Source organism: Panthera onca, chromosome B4 (assembly GCF_046562875.1).
Source record: "Panthera onca isolate mPanOnc1 chromosome B4, mPanOnc1 haplotype 2, whole genome shotgun sequence".
In the NCBI taxonomy this organism is placed as follows: domain Eukaryota; kingdom Metazoa; phylum Chordata; class Mammalia; order Carnivora; family Felidae; genus Panthera; species Panthera onca.
In genome coordinates, this window is record NC_138345.1 from 44,516,734 (window position 1) to 44,543,626 (window position 26,893).

Here is a 26,893-nt window from a genome sequence, read left to right on the forward strand (position 1 = left end):
ACCTCAACTTCCTTCCTTGTTTCTGTCTCCTGACTCAATTCTGACTGATACCCTTGTCACCCTGGAGTGTTCAAGCCTCATTTGGGGCCCTTAAAGGGCTAGAACAGATCAGCTAATTTGGAAATATAAATGGAATTATTCACTGTAGTGAGAATTTTACACTAATGTTATGATTTGTAATTAATATATATTTTATTCTACTAAATAGCAAAGCATAAGAAATAAATAACATGTACCAAGTATATTTTTTTTACACTAATATAATTAAATTTGAGAACAGTTCCATAACACCAAGAATGAAGCCTCAAGTATTCTTTGGGCTTTGGGCGATATATATGCATTGATGTGGATTCATCCTTGGTAAGAAATGAAACATTCTAGTGAGTGATGTTGATAATGGGAGAGGCCATGCACATGTGCAGACAGGGACAATCCAGGAAATCTCAGGAGCTTCTTCTTAATTTTGTTGTGAGCCTAAAATTACACTAAAAATATTATCTTAAAAATGTGCAAAGAAAATAATCATATGGGTTTTGAAATAATGAGAGATGTATTCTTTATAAATGGTGAAATAGCATTATACCAAAATGAGGTAACTAAAATGCCTGGTGCTTACAAACATATGGTCTTATTACTGAGCAGGGTGCAAAATAATTTTTTTTTGCAAGAAAATCAAAATATGGACAATTCTTGTCACTCTCTGAAGATACTGACAACCTGAAATACAGAGAATTATATCTCATTAATCTTACCATAAGATTGCTTATATCTCTAACTAGGTACCATAGTATTTTAATGAATAAACCATCCATTTTGACTCATATATCTCAATCTCCATATTTCTCATACCATTTTTCTCTGGAAAAACTTCAACTACTGTGTTTATCCGATTGTTCACACATTGCTGTTTTTCTTTCTAAGAACAATTCTTGTGAGGCATAAAATAAAAAATTGTCAGGAGACTTACACTTCGGAAGAAAATGTTAAGGCTTTTGGCTGCACAGATGAACTATGATTTCTTCTCTGGGAGCCTCTAACCCATGTAGTAGCAGAGAGTAAATTCAACAAAAACTATGAGAAAATAAAATTTATTGGGAGTCAAATACAAGCTCTTATATTCATTTGAATTCTGTAATAACACATAAAAGTTCATCCTTTCTTCCTTTCTAGACACTTTCAAATTATAATATAATGTTACATGGTTGACACAAAAGTACAAAATTATCTTAGTAGGACTAAGTGAATTGAACAAACTGACTGTGAAGACAATGTCAGAGTTTAGAAAATGAATCACAGATTAATAACTTATGAAATAGGTACATTGGAAAAAATCCTGGAGATTCAAGGAGGAAGCACATCCGTCACCTTCTCGCCTAGGATGCTCAGTGTCTCCCCACCTGCCCACCCCTGGCTCAGCGATCAAGAAGACTGAAATGTTACAACTGGGAGAAGCTGCAAAGAGCAAGGGTGCTGGTGCCATAGGTGGAGACTTGATCAGCAGTAATTAACATCAAAGGTAAAAGTCACAACGTCATAAAAATAAGCAATAAGAATTTGGAAAACATTGAACAAAACTATCAGTAGACAGACTTCAGCGGAGAAGATTCTGCCATAAATGTTTGGCAACAAAAAATAGTAAATCTAGGAAAAATGACATGCAATGCATGTTTACTGAGGTATATGTTTAAAAAGTGTCTACCTAAGAAGTAAAAAAAAATATAGAGAAATTTAAAAATGTCTTCCAACGAAAGGAAAGCATAGGTCAATAGAAACGTCTGCTGGGATAAGTTGTTCCACGTATTAGAACAAAAGTAATTAAAAGTAATATTTAGGGGCACCTGGTTGGCTCAGTCGGTTGGGCGTCTGACATCAGCTCAGGTCATGATCTCACAGGCCGTGAGTTTGAGCCCCGCATCTGGCTCTGTGCTGACAGCTCAGAGCCTGGAGCCTGCTTCCCAGTCTGTGTCTCCCTCTCTCTCTGCACCTCACCTGCTCATGCTCTGTCTCTCTCTCTCTCTCTCAAAAATAAATAAAAGCATTCAATTTTTTTTAAATAATAAAAATAAAAATCATATTTATAAATATATGAAAACTATAAAGAAAACTTAGTTGAAATAATTGCATGAACATGTGATGGCAGCAATTTAGCAAGTAGGAAATATCAATAGAGAAATAAAACTATATGAAGAAACCACAGAGGATCTCAGTGCATAAATCCATACCGGAAATGGAAAATCCACTCAAGTAGAAAAAAACTGATGAATTTGAAGGAGGAACAAAATTTATTTATACCTTAGGATGAGAGAGAAAAAAGAGAAGAATTTACACAATTCAGAGACTTTCAAAACACTATCAGGAAAGCCAGTGTAAGTCTAAGTAGAATATGAGAAGAACGACAGAGGCAGAAAAAAACAGGACAACAATCTTAAGGCACGACGACTGAACAGGTTATTAATATCATTGAAAATATTTATAGACACCAGACTTAGCAAACTGCTAACAGAATGAGCACGTACAAACCCATGTCTCATGACACCATAATGAAATGACCAAAGAACACTGGCAAATACAAAGAAATACTCTTGAGGGAAGAGAGTGGATTGTGAAGTACTTAAGTCAGTGTGAAAATCAGGGATGGGTGACACATCTTCCACCTCCATCAGCCTTACTCCACATTATCTAGGACAGAATCCATTTCCCTGCCCTGCACACTAGTCCAACTGGAACGGGATACAAGCAGCAAGATGAAGGAACAGAAAGACACAAACCCTAAATCCCCCAAAGAAACAATCCCTTAAAAATATCCAGACACAAACCCATGTGTATGCAGTCTAATCAGTTTTGATAAAGGTGCCAGGACCATTCAATAGGGAGAGACAGAATCTTTTACAAAAGGTGTTGGGAAACTGACTTCCCACATGCAGAAGAATGAAGCTGGATGTTTCCATTTACACCGTATACTAAAATTAACTCCACCAAAACCAGACCACAAAGGAAAAGTTCATTGTAGACAAATGGGCTATATCAACCTAAACATTTCTGGGCACTAAAGGGCATGATCAACGATGAAAAGACAGAGTGGAAAAAACACTTGCAAATCATATATCAAACAGGGAATCACATCTAAAATATATGATTAGTCTACAATTTAGTACCAACATCAAACACCAAAACACAGTTAAAATGTGGACAGAGAAATTTAAAAAACATATTTCCAAAGCAATATATATTGTGAAAAATCACATGGAAAGATGCTAATGATCAGAGAAATGCAAATCAAAATCATGATGAGTTATTACCTCATACTCATTAGGATCGATTTTATATATAAAAAAAAAAAGCTCAGGTGCCTGGGTGGCTTAGTTGGTTAAGTTTCCAACTCTTGGTTTTGACTCAGGTCATGATCTCACATTTGTGGGCTTGAGCCCCACATGAGGCTCTGTGTTGACGATGCAGAGCCAGCTTCAGATGCTCTCCCTTCCCTCCGTCTCCACCTGCCCTGCTTGCTCTCTCTCTTTCTCTCTCTCTCACAACAAATAAATAACATTTTTTAAAAAAGGGTCAGTGAGGAGGTCGACAAGGAGGAGACTACACACTGTTGTTGGGCATGTAAATCGGTCACCGTTATGAAGAAGAGAATGGAGTTTCTTCAAGAAATTGAAAATACAATTACCACATGAATCAGCAATCCCACAGGTAGGAAACTATCTAAAAGAATTGAAAGCAAGATCTCAAAGATATATATACACCCATGCTCGCTGCAGCATTATTCATTAGAGCCACAGGGCAGAAGCCACCCAAATGTCCACTGATGGATGAATGGAGAAAGAAAGCGTGGTATACACATAACACTGTAGTATTATTCAGTTGTAAATGGAAGGAAATCTGCTACAACATGCATGAAATTCCAGGACATTATGCTAAGTGAAATAAGCCAGTCATACACATGAAAAAAAAAAAAAAAAAAAACCTGTTTGATTCCACTTATAGAAAGTATCCAAAGTAGTAAAAGTGATAGAAACAAGTAGAATAGTGGTTGCTCAGGTTGAGGGGAAAGTGTTGAAGGAGAATTATTGTGCAGTGAGTTGAGTTCCAGTTTTACAAGGGGAGAGCTCTAGATATCCTTTGCAACAATGTGATAGTTGGCACTCCTAACTTAAACTGGGTGCTTCAACTGGTTACGATGGATGATCTAGTTAAATGCAATGTAAGAAGTGCGAGAGTATAGGATTCCCCCTATATGACACTCTGGAAAAAACAAAATCATGGAGACAGTAAAGTGATCAGTGGTTGCAGGGTTTAGGGGGAAGGAAGGATGGATGGGGGTGCACAGAGGATTTTGAAGGATGGGAAACTATTCTGTAGAACTCCATAATGTTTGATACATGTCACTATCTACTTTTCCAAACGCATAAAATGCCCAACCTCAAGAGTAAGCTTTGAAGTGAACTATGGTCTTTGGCTGGTAAAGATGTGTCACTACAGGTGTATCAGTTGTAGCGAGTGAACCACCCCACCGAGGGCTTTTGAAATGAGACAGTCTATGAACTGCTCCTGCATTGACACATAGACAGTAGGGGAATACAGCATATATCGGTGCTATGTCTGAGTTTTGCTATGAACCTAAAACTGCTCTAAGACACCAGGCTATTTTTTTAACATGGGTAATGTGTTAAATTTATGTTATGCGGTTATGGTATTTTCTGCAACAGCTTAAAAAATAAAATCAAAGTCAAACCCACAAAAAAGGTGATCTTGACAAGGGCAGGAGAAAAACAACTCATTATATTTAGGTAAATAACAATATGATTAAAAGATGAGCTCTCACTGGAAAAATAGTGAAAAAAAAAGAAAGAAAGAAACCCACTACCTGTGAGCACACACCCACACACACACACACACACAACAAATAAACAAACAACCAAAACAAAGCAAAAATACCTGTCAAACAGGAATTATACATTCAGAAAATAGTTTTTCAGAAAACAAGATGCATAAAGACCCCACATCAAACACAAAAATGAACAGAATTTATTTTTGCTACACCTGCCTTTCAACAATGTTTTTCAAGCTACAAGTAAAATGACACTAGACAGTAACGCATATCCACAAGAAGGGATAGAGATCAGCAGAAATGATAAATATGTCGGTAAATGTTTAGATCTGCGTATGAATTTTCCTCTCTGAATTTCTTGAAAAGATAAGATAATTTGCAGCCATAATTATAACACTGCATGGTGGGATCTATACTATAAACCTTTTATTTTTAGCATTTGTTAATGTGTGTGGTACAAAGTCTCCACGAATGCTTCCCTTCAGGTTTCCAATGTGAAAGCACGAAAGCAGAGAAGGTAAAGAGATGCATAGTTTGTGTTCAGAAATCAGTGCAAGTTGGCTTCAGTACAGCACTGTCAGAAGTACAGATTTCCCCTCTCTCTGACAGTAGATTGTTCCTGTGAAAACTTTACTAAGTTGAAATAGTGTAAATTGAAATAGCGTTAATTTACACAAAAATATTGCTGAGCATCCCTGTGCCAAAAATTCACCACCACCCCCAAACACAAAACAAAAAAAAACTCCCTTAGGCTTTTCTGATACCTCAAGACAAGCCTTGTGAATGGAGAGGTACAGAAAGTAAATTGAGATGAAGCACAGACACTCCAAAATACAGTTCAAACCTACGCCTGATACTGATATACAGAGTTGATTGTTTTTTTGAGAAATAAACTTGACAGGAACAGTCTTGCTGCTTGGGGTGTGAGCTGCTTCTCTAGCAGTACAACTAGCCCTGAACACAATTTTCACTTTTCACCTTTTCTCCTGAAAGGGAAAATCCCCTTCAGATTTCTGTTCTTCAGCAAAATCTGGTACTAGTGTAAGTTTTTCCCAAAAGCAAAGTGACATGATGGAAATTTTTGAAAGGTTGAGGCATACCTGTGATAGGTGGTGGCAAAGGAGCTATGTTGGTGCTCATTTAATATATTGTATCAGAAATCAGTCAGGATTCATGTGACATAGATGGCAATCAGTTAATGATACATGTGTAAAGAGTGCCATTAGCAAGATGGAGACCGAGGAGGTCATAATGCTCACCTGCCCACAAAATCAGTCCGAACCATAACTCAATAACTTCAAGCTAAACACGGCCCAGGGAAAGCTCTTGACAACAAAGAAACACCACAAATCGGGTGCTGATCAAAAGTCCAGGATGTTCCCATGGAAGAAAAAGGAAGTGTTTTGCCTGCATCACTCAACCCTCCAGCTGAGAGCCACTTGGCTCCTGGAGGAATCCCCTCAGGGGAAGTCACCTCATGGAGAGAAGGGGAGCAGGAGAACCCAGCAAGCTTCCACTCCATGGATGGCTACAGCTTTTGCAACAGAGGTGCCCCATCTAGGCTGATCCCACTTGATGGAGCAGCCCAGAGGGCCCTGTCTACATCTATTCTCAGAGGCTGGAGCTGTTGCCATGGTAAGGCTTGCCTTGATGGGCTCCAGACCTTCTCTTAGAGATTGTTTGCCACAGCACCTCACCTATACGAGATTAGAGCTGCCTCTGATGCCGGTCTACTCCTGTCCTTGGTTGGGGCTTTGTCTCACATCACTGGGGCTGGTTCCTGATTCCTGCTCCCTGGTCCTAGGTGTGCCTTAACTGCCACTGTTGGTGCATACTTTTGCTTGATCCCCAATCACTATGTTCCATTTCATGACCCCGAGTCTTCATTGTAAAGGATCCTCCTGCTATTCAGAACCCAACACCTCCCAGGCCTGGACTCTGAAGTGCCATCACTAACACCTGAAGACTTTCTTCCACCTATGGCAGCTCAAGGCTCTGACCCATCATGGGTAGGCCAAGTCACCACTGCCTGGAGTCCCATCTCTTTGGTTCCATTTTAGGGCTCTGAGCCTTATTTCTGGTACCATACTGTTGCATCCCAAGACATACTTTCAGCTTCCATATCGCAGCTTAAGCTCTCCTTCGAGGCTCTGTGGACAGGGGTCTGTGTCCAGATCCCTGTATCCTGACACATGGTTTTCACAAACCATGAATGGATCATGCTGCTGCTATCTAGGGACTGCCACTTGGGACAGAGTTGCAACTTTGACTCACCATCTCCAGTATATGCTATTAACACCTACTGCCCACTGGCCCCCAAGCCACCAGTAAACCTTCTCATCCATGGCCTGTGGGACCGCTACAATCCCCTGGTACCCATAGTCACAATGGTGAGCCCCTGAGAACCAGGTCCGGTTTCCCTGGAATACCTACACACGTCTCCTCCCTAGTGCCACAGCCACAAGTGAACCTATGCACCAAGACCCAGTTGCTATGATAGTTCCATGTGTGCCTGATCTTGGACAACAGCTTCAATAGTGCTCTGAGGGCTCTGAGGTCAGCATGCCATACCAGACACCAAAAAGGAACATCTCCAAAGGTCTTTGTCCCATAGAATGACAGAAAGTAGGATGACATTTTGAAAGTGGTCAAAGGGAAAAAAACTGTCAACCAAGAATACCTTACTCAGCAAGGCTGTCATTCAGAAATGAAGACGAGATAAAGACTTTCCTAGCACCCTAGAAAATGGTGTTTCAACATATCAATTCTCACCCCATATGGCAGTCAGGTGAAAGCAGCACCATGATTCCCGTGGTGGTTGCTGAAGCCAGGTGTCAGAAGAAATTAGACCTGCCCCATGGAAATGCTAAAGGGAATTCATTCAGCTGAAACAAAGAGACAAAATTGGTAACATAAAAACATATAAAATATATAAAATCACTGGTAGAGACAAAAGGAAATAGATCCTAGACTTTGGTGTATGCAATGAGCTCAGGGATAAGTCATCAACCACAGGAAACAAAAACTAAAATAAAAAAGCAGGACTGCTGTAAACTAAAGGCCTTATGTCCAGCAAAGGGAAGAATCAAAACGTTGAGAGATCATGGACAGAAGAGAAGAAAATCTTTGTAAACCAGTATCAGAGAAGGGACTAATATCCAATATATAGAGAGAAATCAAATGATAGAATAAAAACAAAGAGAGAAATCTAATTTTCAAAATGGGCCAAGGGCCTCAGTATACATTTTGGTGAAGACATACGAATGGCGAATAAGTACATGAAAGGTGCTCAAAATTGCTCATCAGGGAATGCAAATCAAGTCCACAATGAAATGTCACTTCACACCTGTTAGAGGCTTTTTCTGAAAGGTAAGAGAGAATTGATATGGTGAGGATGTGAAGAAAATGGAATCCTTTGGAGGAAATGTAAATTGGTGCTGCCACAGTGGAAACTAGTATGGCTGGTTTTCAGTAATGTCACTCTTACATACATATTTAACACAACTCATCAGTGGGGCAGTCGGTGGTTCATTTGGTTTTGTTGGACTTTGGCTCTGGTCATGATCTCCCCCCTTCGTGGGTTCAAGCCCTGTATTGGGCTCTGTGCTGAAATCTGCAAGCTTAGAGCCTGCTTTGGAATCTGTGTCTCCCCCTTTCTCTGCCACTCCCCCCTCTCAAAAATGAATAAACATTAAAACATTTTTTAAAATAAATGAAGGAACTGATCAGTATCTCAAAGGTCTATCTACACCCCATGCTCATTGCAATATTATTAGCAAGAGCTGAGAAATAGAAGGAACCTAAGTATCTGCCAACCAACATAGTTAAAGAAGGTGTGATATATATATACGTACGTACATATATACACACACAACCACACATACACTGCAATATTATTTAACAGGTGAAAGAAGGAAATCTTGCCATTTGTAACAAAACGATGGACCTTGAAGGAATTATGTTAACTGACAAAAGTCAGACAGAGAGAGACAAATATTGTATTGTCTTACTTACATACGAAATTTAAAAAACTGAACAGGCAGAAAGAAAGAGTAGAATATGTTTTTCAGGAATGTAGTTTGAGGGTTTGGGAAGATGTTTAAGAATAGAAATTTACGGGGCTCCTGGATGGCTTAGTGCCTTTAGCATCCGACTTTGGCTCAGGTCAAGATCTCACATTTTGTGAGTTTGAGCCCCACGTCAGGTTCTGGGCTGACAGCTCAAAGCCTGGAGCTTGCTTCAGATTCTGTGTCTCACTCTCTCTCTGGCCCTCACTCTCCCATGTCTCTCTGTCTCTCTCTGTCCCTCAAAAAATAAAGAAACATTTTAAAAATTTTTTAAAAAGAAGACAAATTTACAACCAATAAATAATTTTGGAGGTCTAATGTGCAGCATAGTAATTAAAGACAACATTATTGTGTTATAAACTTCAAAGTTTCTAAGACTAATTCTTAGCTGTCCTCAACCACACAAAGAATGACAAATATGTGACATAACAAAGGTGTTATCTAACATGGCCATAGTGATCATAAGGCAATATGTAAATTTATCAAATGAACACATTATTGGCCTTAAATGTATGCAATGTTAGATGTCTAACAATGTTAGATGTTTTTATCTCCATGAAAACAAACAAAAAATAGGTTTGTAATACCTACAACTCCTAAGGAAATAACTTCAGAATATAGCTAACACATCAATAGAGGCGCATTAAAATGGAACACTGATAGAATATATGTTTAATACATAAGATTTGAGGTAAAGTGGAAGAAGAAAACAAGACACACATAGAGAATAAATAGCAAATTGTATATCTAAATTCACTTATCCCAGTAATTACACTCATGTGAATGAAACATATTCCAATTATAAGATAAAGTGTCATCCCGAATAAAAGCGCAATATTGATCTATATACTCTCTGTAACAGACACACTGTAGATTCAAAGGCACAAATAGGTGAAAAGAAAAGGATAGCGAAAGATAGACCCTGCAAAGAGCAACCAAAGAAGTGAGCAGAAATGGCGGTTCTAATATCAAAGTAGCTGTTAAAACAAGAAATAGTAGTAGAAATTCAAAGAAACATATCAAAATGTTAAGGCTGTCAATAGAGGAGGAAGATAAAACAATTATAAACATTATTATTCACCTAACAACAGAACACTGAAACACATGAAATAGAAACTGACAGACTTAGGATTAATAAATTAATGAGTATACTTGAAGATTGAAATCTCTTCCTTCAGTAAGTAAGAACAGCTTGTCGCAAATCAGGAGGACTATGGACAACTGTCAAACCTCTAAGAACCAGCTTGACATAACTGACATATATAGAAAGTGTTCTACATCATAAATTTAGGATCAAAAGTTTTAAGGATGGAAATATTCAAAGTATTTTCTCTCAAGACTAAAAAAAAAAAATGAGAAGAAGCAATGGAAAGGAATCCGGAAAATTTCCAAACATGTGGAAAGTGATACACTTCTGAAACTTTACAGTTGAAGGATAAAATCTTTGAAAATATCTTGTACCGGATGATAGAAAATCCTTTGTACTGGATGATAATAAACTGAGCATACATCAAAGTTTTTAGGATGAAACTAAAGTGGTGTTTAGAGCCAATTTGTACCTTTGTCAATTATGCTAAATAGGAAGAATGTTACCAACGCATGATCTAAGTTGCTTCCCTCTCAAGAAGCAAGAAGAGAAGAGCCATAGTTCAAATATGAGACACATACGTTTAGCTAAAAGTTGATCGTGAAGGATGGATCGTAGAATAACTCAAAGTAGCCCCAAATGGGCCAATACCCAAATATCCAAGAGCTTCCACAATAGAATTGGTGTGCACATTGTAGGGGAATCCGACAACAGACCAGCAAAGAGATGTGGACAATTTATAACTTCATGCAGCTATGGGGATGAATCAGATAAGTGTACCTTCACCTGAAAATGCCAAAATACAATATGCATATGGTATGATGCCATGTATATAAACTGTTCTTGAAATGCAGAAAAGAACTTGATAGGGACATTGTGCAGTACTGGTAATATTCATTTTCTCATTCCATACAATGGTGACTCTGAAAACTCAGCTGTACGTTGGCATTTATAGCATATGATCCATCTGTATGTTGTTTACTGTACCACAATAAAATTATCTAGGAGAATATTATGAAGTAATTCAGATATATCTAAAATTAGACATAACGTTGAAAAAAAACCTACCAAACATAACTTGTGAAAACCAAAAGAAAAAGAAATAGGAATATCAGAAGTGTCTTACAGCCTCTAATATAATTTTATCTGTGATTCAGAAAACTTTTCACACTCTGTTACAGAGTATTTAGATGTTTATGAATAGAGAAAATTGAAATACCAGTTAAAAGAAATCATTGTAGGGTCAAAAAAAGGGGATAATAAAATAAGTGCCATATACATTTTGATGGGAATACGATAAAAAAACCAAAATTACATGTCAGGGCATTCATAAATAGGTCTGACAATATGTAAAAATAATGGACTCTGATACAAGTAGAGTTATTCAAGTAGCACCATGTTGTATTTACTTTTGAAATGCCATAATCATAATCTGTCACATTGGCAATGAAGATCAATTGATGTGACTTCTCTGAGGCACAAGGCACCTGAAAAAAAAATATTTATTCTTACTTTTGAAAAGCCTTTAGAAAGGGACGCCTGGGTGGTTCCATTGATGGAGCGTCCAACTCTTGATTTTGGCTCAGGTCATGATCTCAAGGTTTGTGAATTTGAACCCCACATTGGGCTCTGCACTGACAGTGTGGAGCATGCTTGGAATTCTCTCGCGCTCTCTCTCTCTCTCTCTCTGTCTCTCTCTCTCTCTGTCTCTCTCCCTCTCTGTCCCTCCCTTGTGCACTTTCTCTCTCACACAAAATAAATAAATAAATATAACATAAAAAAATAACTTTTAGGGGGCGCCTGAGTGGCTCAGTCGGTTAAGCGGCCGACTTTGGCTCCAGTCATGATCTCCCAGTCTGTGGGTTCAAGCCCCGTGTCAGGCTCTGTGCTGAAGGCCTGGAGCCTGGAGCCTGCTTTGGATTCTGTGTCTCCCTCTCCCTCTGCCCCTCCCCCACTCATGCTCCTGTCTCTCTCTCTCTCTCTCTCTCTCTCAAAAATAAATAGACATTAAAAGATTTTAAAAAATAATAACTTTTAGAGAGATAGAAATGAATGGTAAATCCATGCAAAGACCCTGAATAGATATGTTAAGTCTGAAATTGAACTTGTATCAACTCACTGTTTAAAAAAGGGCAATTGGGGGACACCTGGTAAGATCAGTCAGTTGTGCTTCTGACTCTTGATTACTGCTCTGGTCTGGATCTCATGGCTCCTGAGAGAGAACCCCATGTCAGGATCTGTGCTGACACCATGGACCTCTCTCTCACTGCCCCTCTGCCGCTTGACTTGTCAGTTGCTCAAAGTAAATAAATAAACATTTAAAGCAAAAGGAAGATCTTTCAAGCATGAAACTAACAAAAAATACATGAAGACATTAGTTAAACAGATGAGAATGTGCAAAATTTGTACCCACACCATATGAAATGCAGAGTTCCACAAAAATGCAGTCATTCGGTGGAAAAACTATAGTCTTTTCAACAAATGTTGGGGAAACAATGACGTATCAAATCTTATTAATAATCATATACTTTATACCATATCTAAAAATGCTCAAAATAGATCACACATAATTGAAAACAAAACCTTTTAAGAGATGTTATAACAAATGCACAACCTGCAGTGGGGCAGAGATTTTAGACAGAACACCAAAACCATGATCCTTAAAAGAAGATTGATGAAGTGCAGTTCATCTAGATAAACTCTGCTCTTCGAAGAGAAACAGAGGTCATAAGCCAGTTAAAAAATATTTACAAATCATGCATCTGCTAGAAGACTTGCCACCAGGGTACATAAAGAATTCTCAAAATACAATGAAACAAAGTAAAATTATTAGCAAAACAGTTCAATAGGTACTTCACCAAGCACCATGTGTATACGGCAAATGAGTACAGGAGCTGATGCTCACCCTAGTAGCCTTAGGAGTATTCAAATTAAAACCACCCCAGACCACACTTCCTGCTCTGGAAAGATAGACTGGATAGCCTTTTCCCTAGTCCTCCCACCAATACAGCCACAATCCCTGAGCGTTATACTAAGATGACATAAGATTCAGAAAGGTAACGAGAGTCTACGGCCATACCACCCTGAACGCGCCCGATCTCGTCTGATCTCAGAAGCTAAGCAGGGTCGGGCCTGGGTAGTACTTGGATGGGAGAAAGGTAACGAGAAAGCTGACAGATCCCAGCCCTGGAGACTCGAGGAATGGCATGGTGGTAAGCTCCCTGGAATTTCCCTCTACCTCACATAGACTGGTGTCAGAGAGCCTAGCAAACCACAGACACCAACACCTACACACCCAAGTCTCCACAATGTTTCTTCTCTCCAGTCAAAATAACAGGAAAACAGGCATGCTAGATAAGCAGAAAAGTTTTAGACACTAACTGGGTGATTCTAATAAAAAACCACGGACTACCCACCAAAAGAATCAACACACATGCAAGAGAAATCAAGACATTCTCCGATCAAGGAACACTAAGAAAATGTATCACCACCAGACCCACTCTGAAAGAATTGCTAAAGAGAATACATGGTAAAAGAAGGCATTTTGGATCCTAAGGAAGGAAGAGAGGACAAACGTAAGAATAAAATTCTTACCAGGTCTAATGGGCTTTCCTTCACCTCCTGTGTTTTCGAAATTGTTTGATATTTGAAGCAAAAGTATCAGTTGAAGAAAAGTTATAACATGCATGTGATTCTCCATGTAAGCAGAGAAATATTTAGGCCACTTGTAGTATAAATGGGACACGGTAATGGACCATTAAGGCAAGTGAGTCTCTACATTTTACTCAAACTGCTGTGGGTTGTGATAGACTATGTAGACTGTGATCTATGAATATACAATCATCTAGATAAAGATATATAATATCTATATTACTTATATCAAGGAGATTAGAGCCCATGTGTACATATATATATAACTTTATGTATATAAAGTTACTGATGAAGAAAAGACCTACTTCGCTATAAATGATGCTCCGTCAATGAGGTAATGATGTAGATATATACAACTTTCACTCTTATCTCACAGCCTCAGACATAAAGCATCACAAAAAATAAATTCTAATTGGATCATAAATCATAATGAAAAGTTAAAAAATAAAGAAAGAAAAGGTAAATACAGGAAAATAATATAGGATATTCTATTCATGAACTTTGGTAACTTCTGAAATAGGTCCATAATACTCATTGTAACATACAAAAAGCTAAGCAGGACCATGTCAGTTAATGGGGCGCCTGGGTGGCTCAGTCTATTAAACATCTGAAGTCGAGGCTTAATCCACTGAGCCACTCAGGAGCCCCATTTAATGACAAGCTTTTAATAGAATCTGGAAACATCTGAAAACTTACCTTGTCCTCTTCATCATCATAGTAGAGCAGGTTAGAGTTGTTAGAAGCACAGGACGTCAAACTCTCCTTCCATGATTTTCTCTCAGTGCTAATGTAATAGCAATTGTTGGAATACGTAAACCACTCTTTCAGACAATGACAACAGAGACATGCTGGAGAGAGATTGTGAGATATTATGCAAAAAGCTTTGACTATTACAAAATGAAACTTTACATAGTGTATATGGATACACATATGTGTACATAACATTCGTAGACCCTCACAAGCTGGTAAAATTAAAACAAAACACACACACACACACACACACACTCAGAGAAGAGTCAGGCTTTCATCCCCTTCTTTATGTGCCCATATAAAGCAACCACAAAAATGTCCATCTATACATGTCCTGAGAGTCAGGGAACACAACCATCTTTATGGAATGATTTACCTTTTATCATGTTGTAGAAGGAGGAAATGTGAAGCAATTGTTAACAGCAGGTATGGTGATTTTGAATGAGTATTTCCTCATCAGTTCTGAAAGTTCATTAAGCGATTTTTGAATTCACTTTTTCCCAAAGAATCTGTTATCATCTTTGCCTACTTGAAGATAGAGCTAAAATAGACACTAAACTAATAACAGAATTTTGCAAGGGATGTTGTACCTTTCCGGATCCTTGTTTCCAGGGATGTTTTGTTCCACTCTGGTCCTTCAGTAGCTAGAACATTAAAGCAATTCTCAAAAAACATAATATTCAATGAAATAAATCATAATAATTTGAGTTTCCTAGTTTAAAATTGGGTGTGCTCTTTTACCAGAAAAATTGAATAAAGTAATGAAAATGAGGGGGAAAACAATTCAAAAGCTTAAAGAACGAAACCTCACCATCTCTTACAATATTTGGTTTAAGCAATCTCAAGAAATAATGTGTATTTCACCATAAAGTCTCTTGTATGACTTGCCTTTGAGTTATTAAATCCAAATATGTGTTTAATTCTGCCTAAACTTATTCTGTTATTTCTACTTTAGATAAACTCTAAATAATCATTCCACATTTAGAGCACACATGCATTAAAATGAGACAATAAATTCAAAGTGTTACACACTATGTCAAGGAACTAATGATCAGTAAGGTGAAAATTCCCTTTTAGTCATTCAAACACGTACTTACAGGGGATAACAGCTATTGTTACCACAGTGGACATCAGGATGAGGCAGAGGATTCCCAAGATACCAACAATGAGCTTCTCTGGAAATGAAGGTGAGTAGTAGGAAGAGAAATGCAAACACTGAGAAAGGATGCCTGGAAATAATAATTTACAAGATATACAACAAGCAAGTAAACCGAAAATGCACTGGGAATCACATACAATAACCTGCACCTCAAACCCACCACTATCATTGGAATCTTCTCTCAGAATATACCAATGCATTCAATTACAATACCATATTCCAACCTCCAGCTCTGGTCCTCACAAATGAAAACTATGTGAGATCACTTCCTACTCTTTCCCTACACCCCTACACCCCAACTTCAAATCCTAAAACAGACATACTTGTCTGCATTAAATGTTTTACCTTTGCAGGGAGAGTTCTTGCCATTCCCTTGAAGGGCCCGAGAAGCATTTTGAAGACTTAATTCTGCATAGGCTATCTCCTCCTCAGTTACTGAAATGGAACTTTTCGTGCCCTTAGGTTGCACTTGCTGTCTTTTTGAGCCCTTAGCATGATGGAGTTCCACATAAGTCACGCCTTGGTTGTTCATGTCTGCAGCTGAGTAGTGTCAGCTACAATGTGGATGAAACTGCCCTGAAGGTCTTGATCAAGAGTGTGTGTCATGTGCTGACGACATTGCTAGTCCAGTGACACCGGGTGGCGTGCAGGGTGAGGGATACTCCTCATTTGCAGTTGAACAATATAAAATCTGGTACTAAATTGCGTAGAGATTGAAATAAGTGTTTCATGATAGAATAAATGTTTTTTATTTACAATAATAGCATAATACTGATTGGAAAACATGTAAAGCACTAAATTAGTGAAGAAGAAAGGAATTCATGAATAATTGTGTCCTCATTAAAGTAAGGTCAGATTCCACAGACATGTTTCAACACTATTAGAATAACCAGAGTAATTAAAATACTATATTAGGAAAAAAGTGTTGTATCAATTTTGACAATGTTAAAACCCATTACTGGTTGAGAATTAGGTGCTCTAAGATTGGAGAATATTGTTTTTAGTACATATAGGAATTTCCTGTTGCAAACGACTTTTATTTGTGGTTTTAAATTGTGTTTCTAAAAAGTAATGCAGTGCTATCAAAGTGATATTTTACTTTGAACATCTGGGGAGTTCTGAGAATTGTTAAATTTTAGAAGAAATATTTCATATGTTGCAAAATGTTACATGACACACTAAGATTGCCCAGAGCAGGAACAATAGTGAAAACAAAAGGAAACAAAGCATTTTTTAAAAGAGGACTTACCATCAGAAAGTGACAACTGACTTAATGGCAAAGATATGAAAGCATAAAATGATAAAAGGACAGATCATTTATGGAAGAACACAGTTGCTACAAACGTCTATAAAGATCTACGATTTCAATGGCAGTTAGGGTAACTCCAGTTGTTTAGATATACTAAAACTCACATAAATTTAATTTCAGACCTCAGTCAAGGAACTGTGTAGTCAGTGAAGTCTGGAATTATTCCTGTCTCTCCAAGTACAAAGTATCACCTTCAGAAATTATTTTGTTGGGCACCTGGGTGGCTCAGTCAGTTGAGCGGTTGGTCGAGCGACCAACTTTCGCTCAGGTCATGATCTCATGGTTCTTGGGTTCGAACCCCACGCGGGGCTCTGTGCTGACAGCTCATGGTCTGAAGCATGCTTAAGATTCTGTGTCTCCCTCTCTCTGTCCCTCTCCTGCTCATTCTGTGTCTCTCTCTGTCTCTCAAAAATAAATAAACATGAAAAATTAAAAAAAAATAAAAATTAAAAAGATTTCTTTCATGTCTACCTATCTAGTTTAGTAATCTAAAATAGGAATTAAAAGACGTACACTATAACGCATATAAAGCACTTAAACTCAATCTGAGTGGTCTAAGTTCTCAATAATGTGTTAGTGATTTTAATAATTTTTATTAAAACAATTTTTTTGTTTCCTTTTGAGAGAGAGAGACAGAGAGTAAGACAGACTGTCAGTGGAGGAGGGTTAGAGAGAGTAAGACACAAATCTGAAGCAGGCTCCAGCCTCCGTGCTGTAGTACGGAGTCTGAGGTAGGGCTCGAACTCACAGACCGTGTGATCATGACCCCCGCAGACTTTGGACGCCCATCTGACTGAGCCACCCAAGCGCCCCAATTGTAAATATTTTTAACACAGTAACCATTTATCATTACTGATTCATAGCATTTACACCATGTAACAATTCATTGCACAAGAGCGTCTTTCAGTATTGAATATCTTTCTTGGCCAAGTTTTGTTCAATTTTATAAAAAGTCTTTGGATTGTATATAGTTAAGTTTAAATTAACATTTTTACACAAGGTACCTCATCTTGAATTTTATGAAAATCAAACTGCTTTCATTTATTGAAATAACTGTATCAGGAATTCCATTTCACCTTTATGGTATAATGGATTCATTTTAGGGATTTATGTTTAAAGACTGGACCAATGTCGAATATATATAATATATTCTTGATGACAACTGATGACAAATCCAAATCATGTGTTCTTTGTCCTGATGCTTCTGTGATCTCACCTTAAATTAATTGATTTGCCTATATTTATAGATATATGCATATGTTCTTAATGACTTCTCCACAGGCAAGAATTTGAATATTGTAAGATCTCTAATGTATTTCATAGTCATTCTTGTTTGTTACCCTGAATTGTTGGAATGCAGATACCAATGTTCTCTGTGATTTCATTGTATATTAGCTGTGCCTCAGGTGCATCCCACCAGCATTTATAATCTCCCACTCACTGGGGTGACTACTAGAAAGGCAGGACCGTGGTGACACATACCTTCTGTTGGCCAGACAGTCATGCACGTCCAAGGGAACCAGGTTCCTCTCGTAACCAGACAGTATCTGTGGTCTTCACAGCCTGCCGGCCCTGTGAGAGCTGAGAGTGAAGCAATAGTGGAAAAAGTAGATTTCTCATCAATGTGTCACTTCAAATTTGAACAGGAAATTCGTGCCCTTGGGCTATTTTGAAGACACTTTATCTCCTCACCTCCAGAATGTAGAGGCTTTGAGCTTGCAGTGTGGCATTTCGTTTGTCCTTCAGCAAATGCTTCTGACAAATTTTATGTTCCACGAGGTTCTGGGGTCAGAGACTTAACCACCAGGCTGTTCACTTACTTCCATCTGAATGACAAACTCTGAGGACTAAGGCCTTGTGTAAAATATCTTAGAAGTTTATGTTTTACTTTTAGTCAAATTTGCTACATCTAGATATTATGTGTTTCTTTTTCTTATGCCCTTGATATGTCATTTCTATTTCACTGAAAATATTCTAAAATCAGCAACTCGTCAACAGGTGTTTAATTATATTTGACACTAAGAGTGAAAAATGACTACATTTTCAATTTTTTGCGACTGCCATAAAGACATCAATTTCTGAATAGATCTTCTCAAATTCTACCTTCATTTTTAATATAACTACAATCCATTTGTATTATTTGTAAATAGGTTATTAAAGTTTCTGCTGGAAAAAATAAATGCCTGAGGGAATGATAAAACATTGAATAATATTCAGCAATAGCACCATTCCAGAGATTTGAATGTTAAATAATTATTCATGCTATTTACTTATTCATTCTCCAATGGTAACTAGGTGTCTGTATTTAAATAGGAATATTTGTTATCAACAAACAAAAAAACAAAAAGCCTAAGTCTAACTCTTTAGGGGAAAATTAATGAGTGTTTAACAATTTCACTTAAAATATTGGTGTAGGGCAGAGTAACTACTTTTAAAAGTACTTTTAAAACACAATTAGGGGCTCCTGGGTGGCACAGTCGGTTGAGTGTCCGATTCAGCTCAGGTCACGATCTCGCGGTCCGTGAGTTCGAGCCCCGCATCAGGCTCTGGGCTGATGGCTCAGAGCCTGGAGCCTGCTTCCGATTCTGTGTCTCCTTCTCTCTCTGCCCCTCCCCCCTTCATGCTCTGTCTCTCTCTGTCTCAAAAATAAATAAACGTCAAAAAAAAATTAAAATAAATAAAATAAAATAAAACACAATTAAATAACATGAACACCCAAGCAATAAAACTTTATATCTAAATTACGTACTTTGCATCACTGGAATTCTTTTCCTTTGTGTTCATTGTTGGATTTGATTTGGTAATAATTTTGGGCATATTCACGTGCATGTTTCCTTTGGTCTGTGGTTCTGTTTTGTTTTGTGTTTGGCAAAATGGGTTGACAATACTATTTTCATTTTCATGTATTTATTTTCCCAGATGTATAGCTGATATATGACATCACATTAAGTTCAGGTGTAGACATAATGATTCATCATTTATACACATTATGCTATGATCATCATGATAACTCATCGTGATCACCCATCACCATACAAAATTCATACAATGGTATGGACTCTATTCTCCATGCTGTAATTTACATCCCTGTGAATTATTTATTTTATAACGGAAAGTTTGTTCCACCTACTTTCTTTCGTTTCTTTCAGCCATCCCTCGTCCCCACTCCCCTACAGAAATCACAAAGTTGGTCTCTCTGTATGTGAGTTTATTGTTTATTTGTTTGTTTCTTTTTGTTTTGACATCATAAGGTAAACATATGGTATTTGGTTTCTCTGTCTGACTCATTTCATTTAGCATAAAACCCTCTAGATCCATCAACTGTGTCAAAAATGAGGAAAATGTTTGGAGAAATCTCCATCCTGTTGCCCATTCTGACGACACCAATTTAAATTGTCACCAACAGTGCATAAGATTTCCTTTTCTCCACATGCACACCAATATTTGTTATTTCATGTTTTTTGGATTCAGACATGTGGGAGGTGATATCACATTGTGGTTTTGATTTATGTTTTCCTGATGATTAGTGATACTGAGCATCCTTTACAGGTCTGTTGGCGATCTGCATATCTTCTTTCAGGAAATATCTATTCAGGTCCTTGCTCCATTTTTGAATCACGTGTTTGCATTCCTTTTGTGTTAAGATGGAGGAATTCTTCATATATTTTGGATATTAACCCCTTGTCAGATATATATCATTTGCAAATATCATCTCCCATTCAGTAGGTAGCCTTTTTGTTTTCTTGATGGTTTACTTGGCTGGGCAAATGCCTTGTGGTTTGTCATATTGTTTATTTTTCATTTTGCTGCCATTCTCTATGAAAACAGATCCAAAAGAATACCAATGAGAACCATCTCCATGAGTTTATTGCCTATGCTTTCTTTAGGAGTTATTGTTGCTGGCCTTACCCCTACCGCTTTAATTCATTTTAGGTTTCTTTTGGGTTTGGTATAAACAAGTAGTCAAGTTTGATTCTTTAACACATATTTTTCCAGTTTTACAAACACGATTTACTGAAGACTCTCTTTTCCCTTGTGTCCCTTCTTGCCTTCTTGTCACATTTAATTGATCACATAGACACACAGATTTATTTCTGGGCTTTTTACTCCATTCCTTTGATCTATGTGTCTCTTGTTCTATACTGCTTGGATTGCTGAAGCTTTGTAGTAGACTTTGAAATGTAAGAGCATGTTTCTTCCAGTTTTGTTCCTCTTTCTAATGATTGCTTTGGGTATTCAGAGTTTCTTGTGGTTCCGTACAAATTTTCAGGTAATTCATTCTAGTTCTGTGAAAATGCTATTGGTATTTCTTAAGGATTACATTGAATCTATAGGTCATTTTGCATAACTGGGATATTTTCACAATATTATATCTTCCATTCCATAAGCACAGTATATATCTTCCTATTTATTTATTTGTGTCATCCTCACATTTCTTCTAACATTAGCTTAAATTTTAAGCGTGTAAGAATTTCACCTCCTTGGTTAAAATATTCTTTAATAATTGATTTTTATAATTGCAATTACAAATGGGATTGTTGTGATTTCTCTTTCTCACAGATTATTACCACTGTATAAAGTCCAAAAGATTTCTATATATTAATTTTGTTTCCTGCAACTTGACTGATTTCACCTATTAATTCTAATAGGTTACTTTGGTGTAGTGTCTCATTTTTTTTTTCTAGAAAATTAAGTCATCTGCCAATAGTGACTGTTTTGCATTTTCTTTACCAGCATGGATGTCTTTGATTGATTTTTCTTTTCAGATCTCTGTGTCTAGGACCTCCAGTACTGTGTTGAATAAAGTGGTAAGTGTGGACTTCCTGGTCTTGATCCTGATCTGAAAGGAAAAGCTTTTGGCTTTCCCTGTTGAGAATGACGTTAGTTGTGGGCTTGCAATATATGAACTTTATTATATGAAGGGAAATTCCTTCTCTACACACTCTGGGAAGTTTTTACTATAAATGGATTTTTAATTCTGTCAAGTGCTTTCTGTGCATCTATTGAGACGACCACATGATTTTGATGTTTCAGTCAGTTAACGTGGTGTGACAGGTTGATGGATTTGCAAGTCTTGAAGCATCCTTGCATAAGTGGAATAAACCCATGCAATCATGGTGTTTGAACCTTTTCTTGTATTGTGGAATTCAGTTTGCTAATACTTGAGCGAGGACTGTTGCATGTGATCAGGGATATTGGCGTATACTGTGGGGTGTGTGTGTGTGTGTCTGGGTGTGTTTGATTTCCTTGTTTGGTTTTGGTTTCGGGGTAACGCTGTCCATATGGAATGAATTTGGAAACTTTCCATTGTCTTCATTTTTGAGATTAATTTAAGATGCAGAGGTGTCAACTCCCTTTAAAAGTTTTGTAGAATTCAGACACCTGGGTAGCTCAGTCAGCTGAGACTCTAACTCGTGATTTCACCTCAGGTCATGATCCCAGGATCAAGGGTAGGAGCCCCACGTCCGGCTCTGCACTGAGTGTGGAACCAGCTTGAGATCCTCTTTCTCAATCTCTCCTGTCCCTCTCCCTTTTCAAATGCTCTCTCTCTCTCCCCAAGATAAAAATAAATAACAATAAAATAAAATAAAACTAATGTTTTCTTGCTGTTGTTCTGCTTGCATGATTTCTACTACATTGTCCTCCAGGTAGATGATCCTTCTGCATCACCTAATCTCTTATTGATTCATTCTAATGTAGTCTTTAATTTCCATCGTTGTACTCTTCAGGTCTGATTGTTTCTTTGGTTAAATTTTCCATTTCTTTGTTGAAGTTCTCACTGTGTTTATCTACCCTTCTCGGGTTTGGTGAGCATGTGGATGATCATTACTTTGAACTGAATATCAGGTAGATGGCTTATCTCTGTGTTATGTCCATCTTTTTCTGGGATTTTATCTTTTTTTTTTTTCATTTGGAACATATTTCTCTATCTCCTCGTTTTGTTTGACTGCTTCTTTCTATATATAGGTAGGATTAATCCAAAGCATTCATCAATGATGCCAAATCATTAAAATTCACTAATGTCTTCTGAAGTTGGAGGTACTTACATCTACTATTCCTGTACTTATACACATTTAAGTTTTAAAGTAAACAATTTATATTGTCCTTTGTTACACTTTTAAACATGGGTTCCCATTTTTGGTGTTTAACTTTAATGAAATCTATGCCTAGCAGTATAAAAAACACCACACGCAAAAGACTCAATATAATATGAGTAATTAGAGTTTACTCTTTATGATATCAAGTATCTAACTATTTCTAATAATGGCAAACCAAGTGATCTAGGTACGACAGATGAACTAGATATGAAAATATCTTTGGAATATGATGGCAAGGTGAATTAGTTTTCAAGGACTCTTTTTAAAATAACTTCATTTATTTTGAGGGCGAGAGAGGGAGAGAGAGAAAAGAGCGAGAGGCAGAGAGAGGGAGAGACAGAATCCCAAGCAGGCTCCATGCTGTCAGTGCAGAGCCTGATGTGATGTGAGGCTCAGTGTCATGAACCAGGAGATAATGAACTGAGCCAAAATCAGGAGTCAGACACTAAACCGACTGAGCCACCCAGGTGCCCCTAGAGATTTATCTCCAACTTTACACCCATTAATTACCAGAACAAAAAATTTTAATATTAGTAAATTTGGGACAAGAGAATCTGGATACACAAGTCAGTCCTTTCTGTATTATGGGAGCCAAAGTAATGAGCCCAATATGTACAATACCTATGCATAATCTCACAAGGTAGACACAGAGAAACTTACCAATTTGATCTTGATATCCCTGACTTCTGTGTGATTCTTTCTATTCTCAATTTATTCTTAATGATAATCTCCCTAATAATGTTCCATATTTATATATCTCCAGTGGTGTTGGTGGATCCCCCTAACCCAAGCTCATAAATAATTTCCATGGCTTCTTATGGGTATAAGTAATAATTTTTGCACTCTTTTAGGCATGTATGTAGAAATGTAAAAAATGCTTTGGGAGAAAACTGGGAGGGGTTCTACATCAGAATGTATTTAGCAGCATCTCTTATTTTTCTCCATTCTTTATGATAACAGATGCATATGTGTGGATGGGATACTCCAACATTGGAAGGGAAAGGACATTTCAATCCCTTCTTCACCTTGGACCCTGTAGGATCCCCAAATCTACTAATCAAACAGGCTATTGTGTCGCAGCTTGAAAATCCCTTTCAAATTCTTCAAATCCAAAAGAGACCGTCTTTACATATGTCCAAATAACAGACTTTGTGAGGAGACTGGGGTTCTTGGCCGATAAGCGAAAGAACAGTAATTGCGACTTGATTTCAAAATATGAAACACACATATGATATGGAAGAAATTACTCTACTGTCCATACATGATGTGTCTTGAATTTCTCACCTTTTTTGATGCAGATTTCTGTGGTGTATATGGTCAAAATGGTTGTCTGATTACATTTCTGATGTCCTGCTATTTCACTGGGGGGAAGGAAGAAGACAGAGCATCAGTTTTATTGGAAAATGGCCTTTATTGAACATTGGGAAAAGCACAGTACGAAGAGATCACAGACAGGAAGAACTTAATGGACTTAGGCTTTATTTCAAGGATCTATCGGCATCATATTGTTTATTTTTATTTATTCCTACATAAGTTGTTACAATTAAGGTCATCATGTCACAGGTGATGGCACAAAAGCATCAAGCTCTTAAGCCAAAACGACTCAGATCTAGTGAACACTCATGGGCCAAGAGGTACTGTTCAAATACTCTTCAAGTAACTATGAATAAGATAGTATTTCTTCCATAATTTCTAGCAGAGGAAACTGAGCCAGAGCAGTTACATAACTGAGCCCCAGGACTACAGGTGTGCACTTAGAAATTTCATGAAGTGACCACGTTCACTGCCAATGCCTTACTTTACACCTTTATGCTTATACCTTATTTGTAAGTTGATCAAGGACCGTGGTGAAAGCACCTATACCATTATGTCTGTCACTATAGAAAACTGCTTTAGGATTTTCAGCACAGAAGAAAAAGACCCAGTTGGGAAGTTAAGAAAGTACTAAATTTTTAATCCATTTCCCAATCATTTACTTTTGGAAACATATCTTTTAGAAACTATCCATATTTTCTTTTACAAACTTATCTAAATCAAGCAATATAATAAAAAAACATTCCTATGGCTATAATGGTAGATTAGGTTATTTTCAGTGAATCTACATTTCTTCCCTCTGACAACGTTGAAAAGATTATACTCTACAGACAACCACGAGAAGTTGGCCCATGTGACTTGTTTTCACAATATAATGTAAGGATGTGATCACTTGTTTTCACAATGTAATGTGAGTGGGAATGTGATAGCTCATGACTTCAGAGACCAGGCACTAAGAAACACATTTCTGCTAGCTGTTATCTCTGCTATAAAATCATAGACCAGCCAGCCCGATCTTCTCAAAATGAAATCTATACAGGGTTCTGAGCTGAATGTGTATGCAGTCCGGAGTAAGGTCCAGCCTTGATCAGCTATAACATGTAGTCTGGAGTCAAGTCCAGCCTTGATCAGTTATAACATAGCCAAACCACAAACAGGTAAATGAAAAATTAATGTGTAATTTTCAATGTCATTGCAAACTTGGGTACTATGAAACACAACTTCAGTAATTAGTTACAGTTCCCATTAACAACTATATTCAATTCATTTTGAATATTCATATAATTTTTTCTAGAAGACTATAAGGATTATGTACAGAGAATATAAAGAATATGTCTCACTCCACAGATATAAATATATGAGAAATATGAATTTGGTTTGCAAATAATAATCAAGGTTAATCTCTTTCCCTCTTATAATTGAATAAGGGTAGAAATATCTCTGAATCGTCAACAAATTACTCAAGTTTGTCTTGAATTCTGGCAATAACTAAACATTTGACCCACACTAATTTTTGTACATTTTAATTTTTTGTTTTCTCTATTACTGAACATTTTATTTATTTGCATCAAAGTATTTTTTAGCACGGTCGTAAAGACTGACAGAGGTGTGTGCATGAAAATATTAAAAAAATAAATCTTTTCCAAAATATTTGAATCCATGTGAGGAAAACAACAAATAAGACACCGGTTATTATCCAACTAGAAAGCCATCTCTACCTCAAAATGAGTGTAACCTTTGATAGTGTGGTACCAAGAGAGATTTGGAGAGTACACTTTGGTTCCATTATCGGAGGAAGTGCGCCGATCTGAATGGCTCTTATACAGCATCCCTGTGGTTGTTCTATGATAACCTGAAGGGGCTGTTCATTTAGTACTCTCAGCTCCAAATCCACCCTCTGTGCCCTGTTCTCAGATAACAGTGGAAGATCCTATCCATTTTCTCTCTTGTCATCTCACATGAAGTTGACTTTTGTCAGTAAAAGACAATGGAGAGCCAGTGCAGCAGAAAGGGCTCTTCTTCCTGGCTTCATGGTGTTGTCTCTCATTTGGCCGCCATGGCTTGGTTGCCAGTTGCAGTCTTACAGGAAGTCACGTGTATTCCTCCTCCAGCAAGTTCTTGTAGGCAATCTGTCAGTTTCCTGTCTTCTGGTCTTTCCTCCTGGCGCTCTGACAGGGAGCTCTTCCTGTGTGCCAGTCACAGCCTGAGTCCTTCCTAATCAAGTTCAGCCTGTGGAGTGTGGAGCTGATCTGTCCCATGCCAATCCAGTGAGCCTGTCAGCCGTGAAGCTGTGTGTAGCCACATCGTCTTCAATGACATCTGAGTCCCATCTTCAGAGAGTAGATCTGGCTTCAGTGATCTGTCCTTTAATTCTAGGATATTCTTTGTAATTTTCTTTAACTAGTATCCTTTCCTTTTAGTAAACTTTCTCTTATAAGTAGATAAATGTTTACTTCAAGTGTCCCCTTGTTTCTGTCTCCTGACTCATTTCAGACTGATAACCTGGTCACCCTGGGTGGTTCAATCCTCATTTGAGGTCCTTTAAGGGTTAGGACAAATTAATTAATTTGGAAATACAAATGGAATTATTCACTTTGTTGAGAATTTTTACAATAATATCATGA

General features: G+C 37.5%; 1 protein-coding gene across 1 annotated transcript; it reads right to left on the minus strand.

Annotated features, from left to right (window-relative positions):
* Positions 1 to 326: 326 nt before the first annotated feature.
* LOC144616824 (NKG2-A/NKG2-B type II integral membrane protein-like) lies at positions 327 to 16,096 on the minus strand. The gene is made up of 6 exons (XM_078449193.2): positions 15,894 to 16,096; positions 15,487 to 15,618; positions 14,980 to 15,033; positions 14,336 to 14,460; positions 968 to 1,071; positions 327 to 717 (listed from the first exon to the last, which is right to left on the minus strand). Exons 1-6 carry the CDS (start codon positions 16,078 to 16,080, stop codon positions 597 to 599), a joined length of 723 nt encoding a protein of 240 aa, XP_078305319.1. The 5' UTR covers positions 16,081 to 16,096; the 3' UTR covers positions 327 to 596.
* Between the last annotated feature and the right edge of the window lie 10,797 nt (positions 16,097 to 26,893).

Bases quoted from the DNA above. Each gene is read 5' to 3' on its own strand.
- LOC144616824 (XM_078449193.2), bottom strand. From the start codon at position 16,080: ATGAACAACCAAGGCGTGACTTATGTGGAACTCCATCATGCTAAGGGC. The intron at 15,619-15,893 runs GTAAAACATTTA...TATTATTTCCAG, and splicing joins CAAGAACTCTCCCTGCAAAG to GCATCCTTTCTCAGTGTTTG. The intron at 14,461-14,979 runs GTACAACATCCC...ATTGTCTGAAAG, and splicing joins GGAAACAAGGATCCGGAAAG to AGTGGTTTACGTATTCCAAC.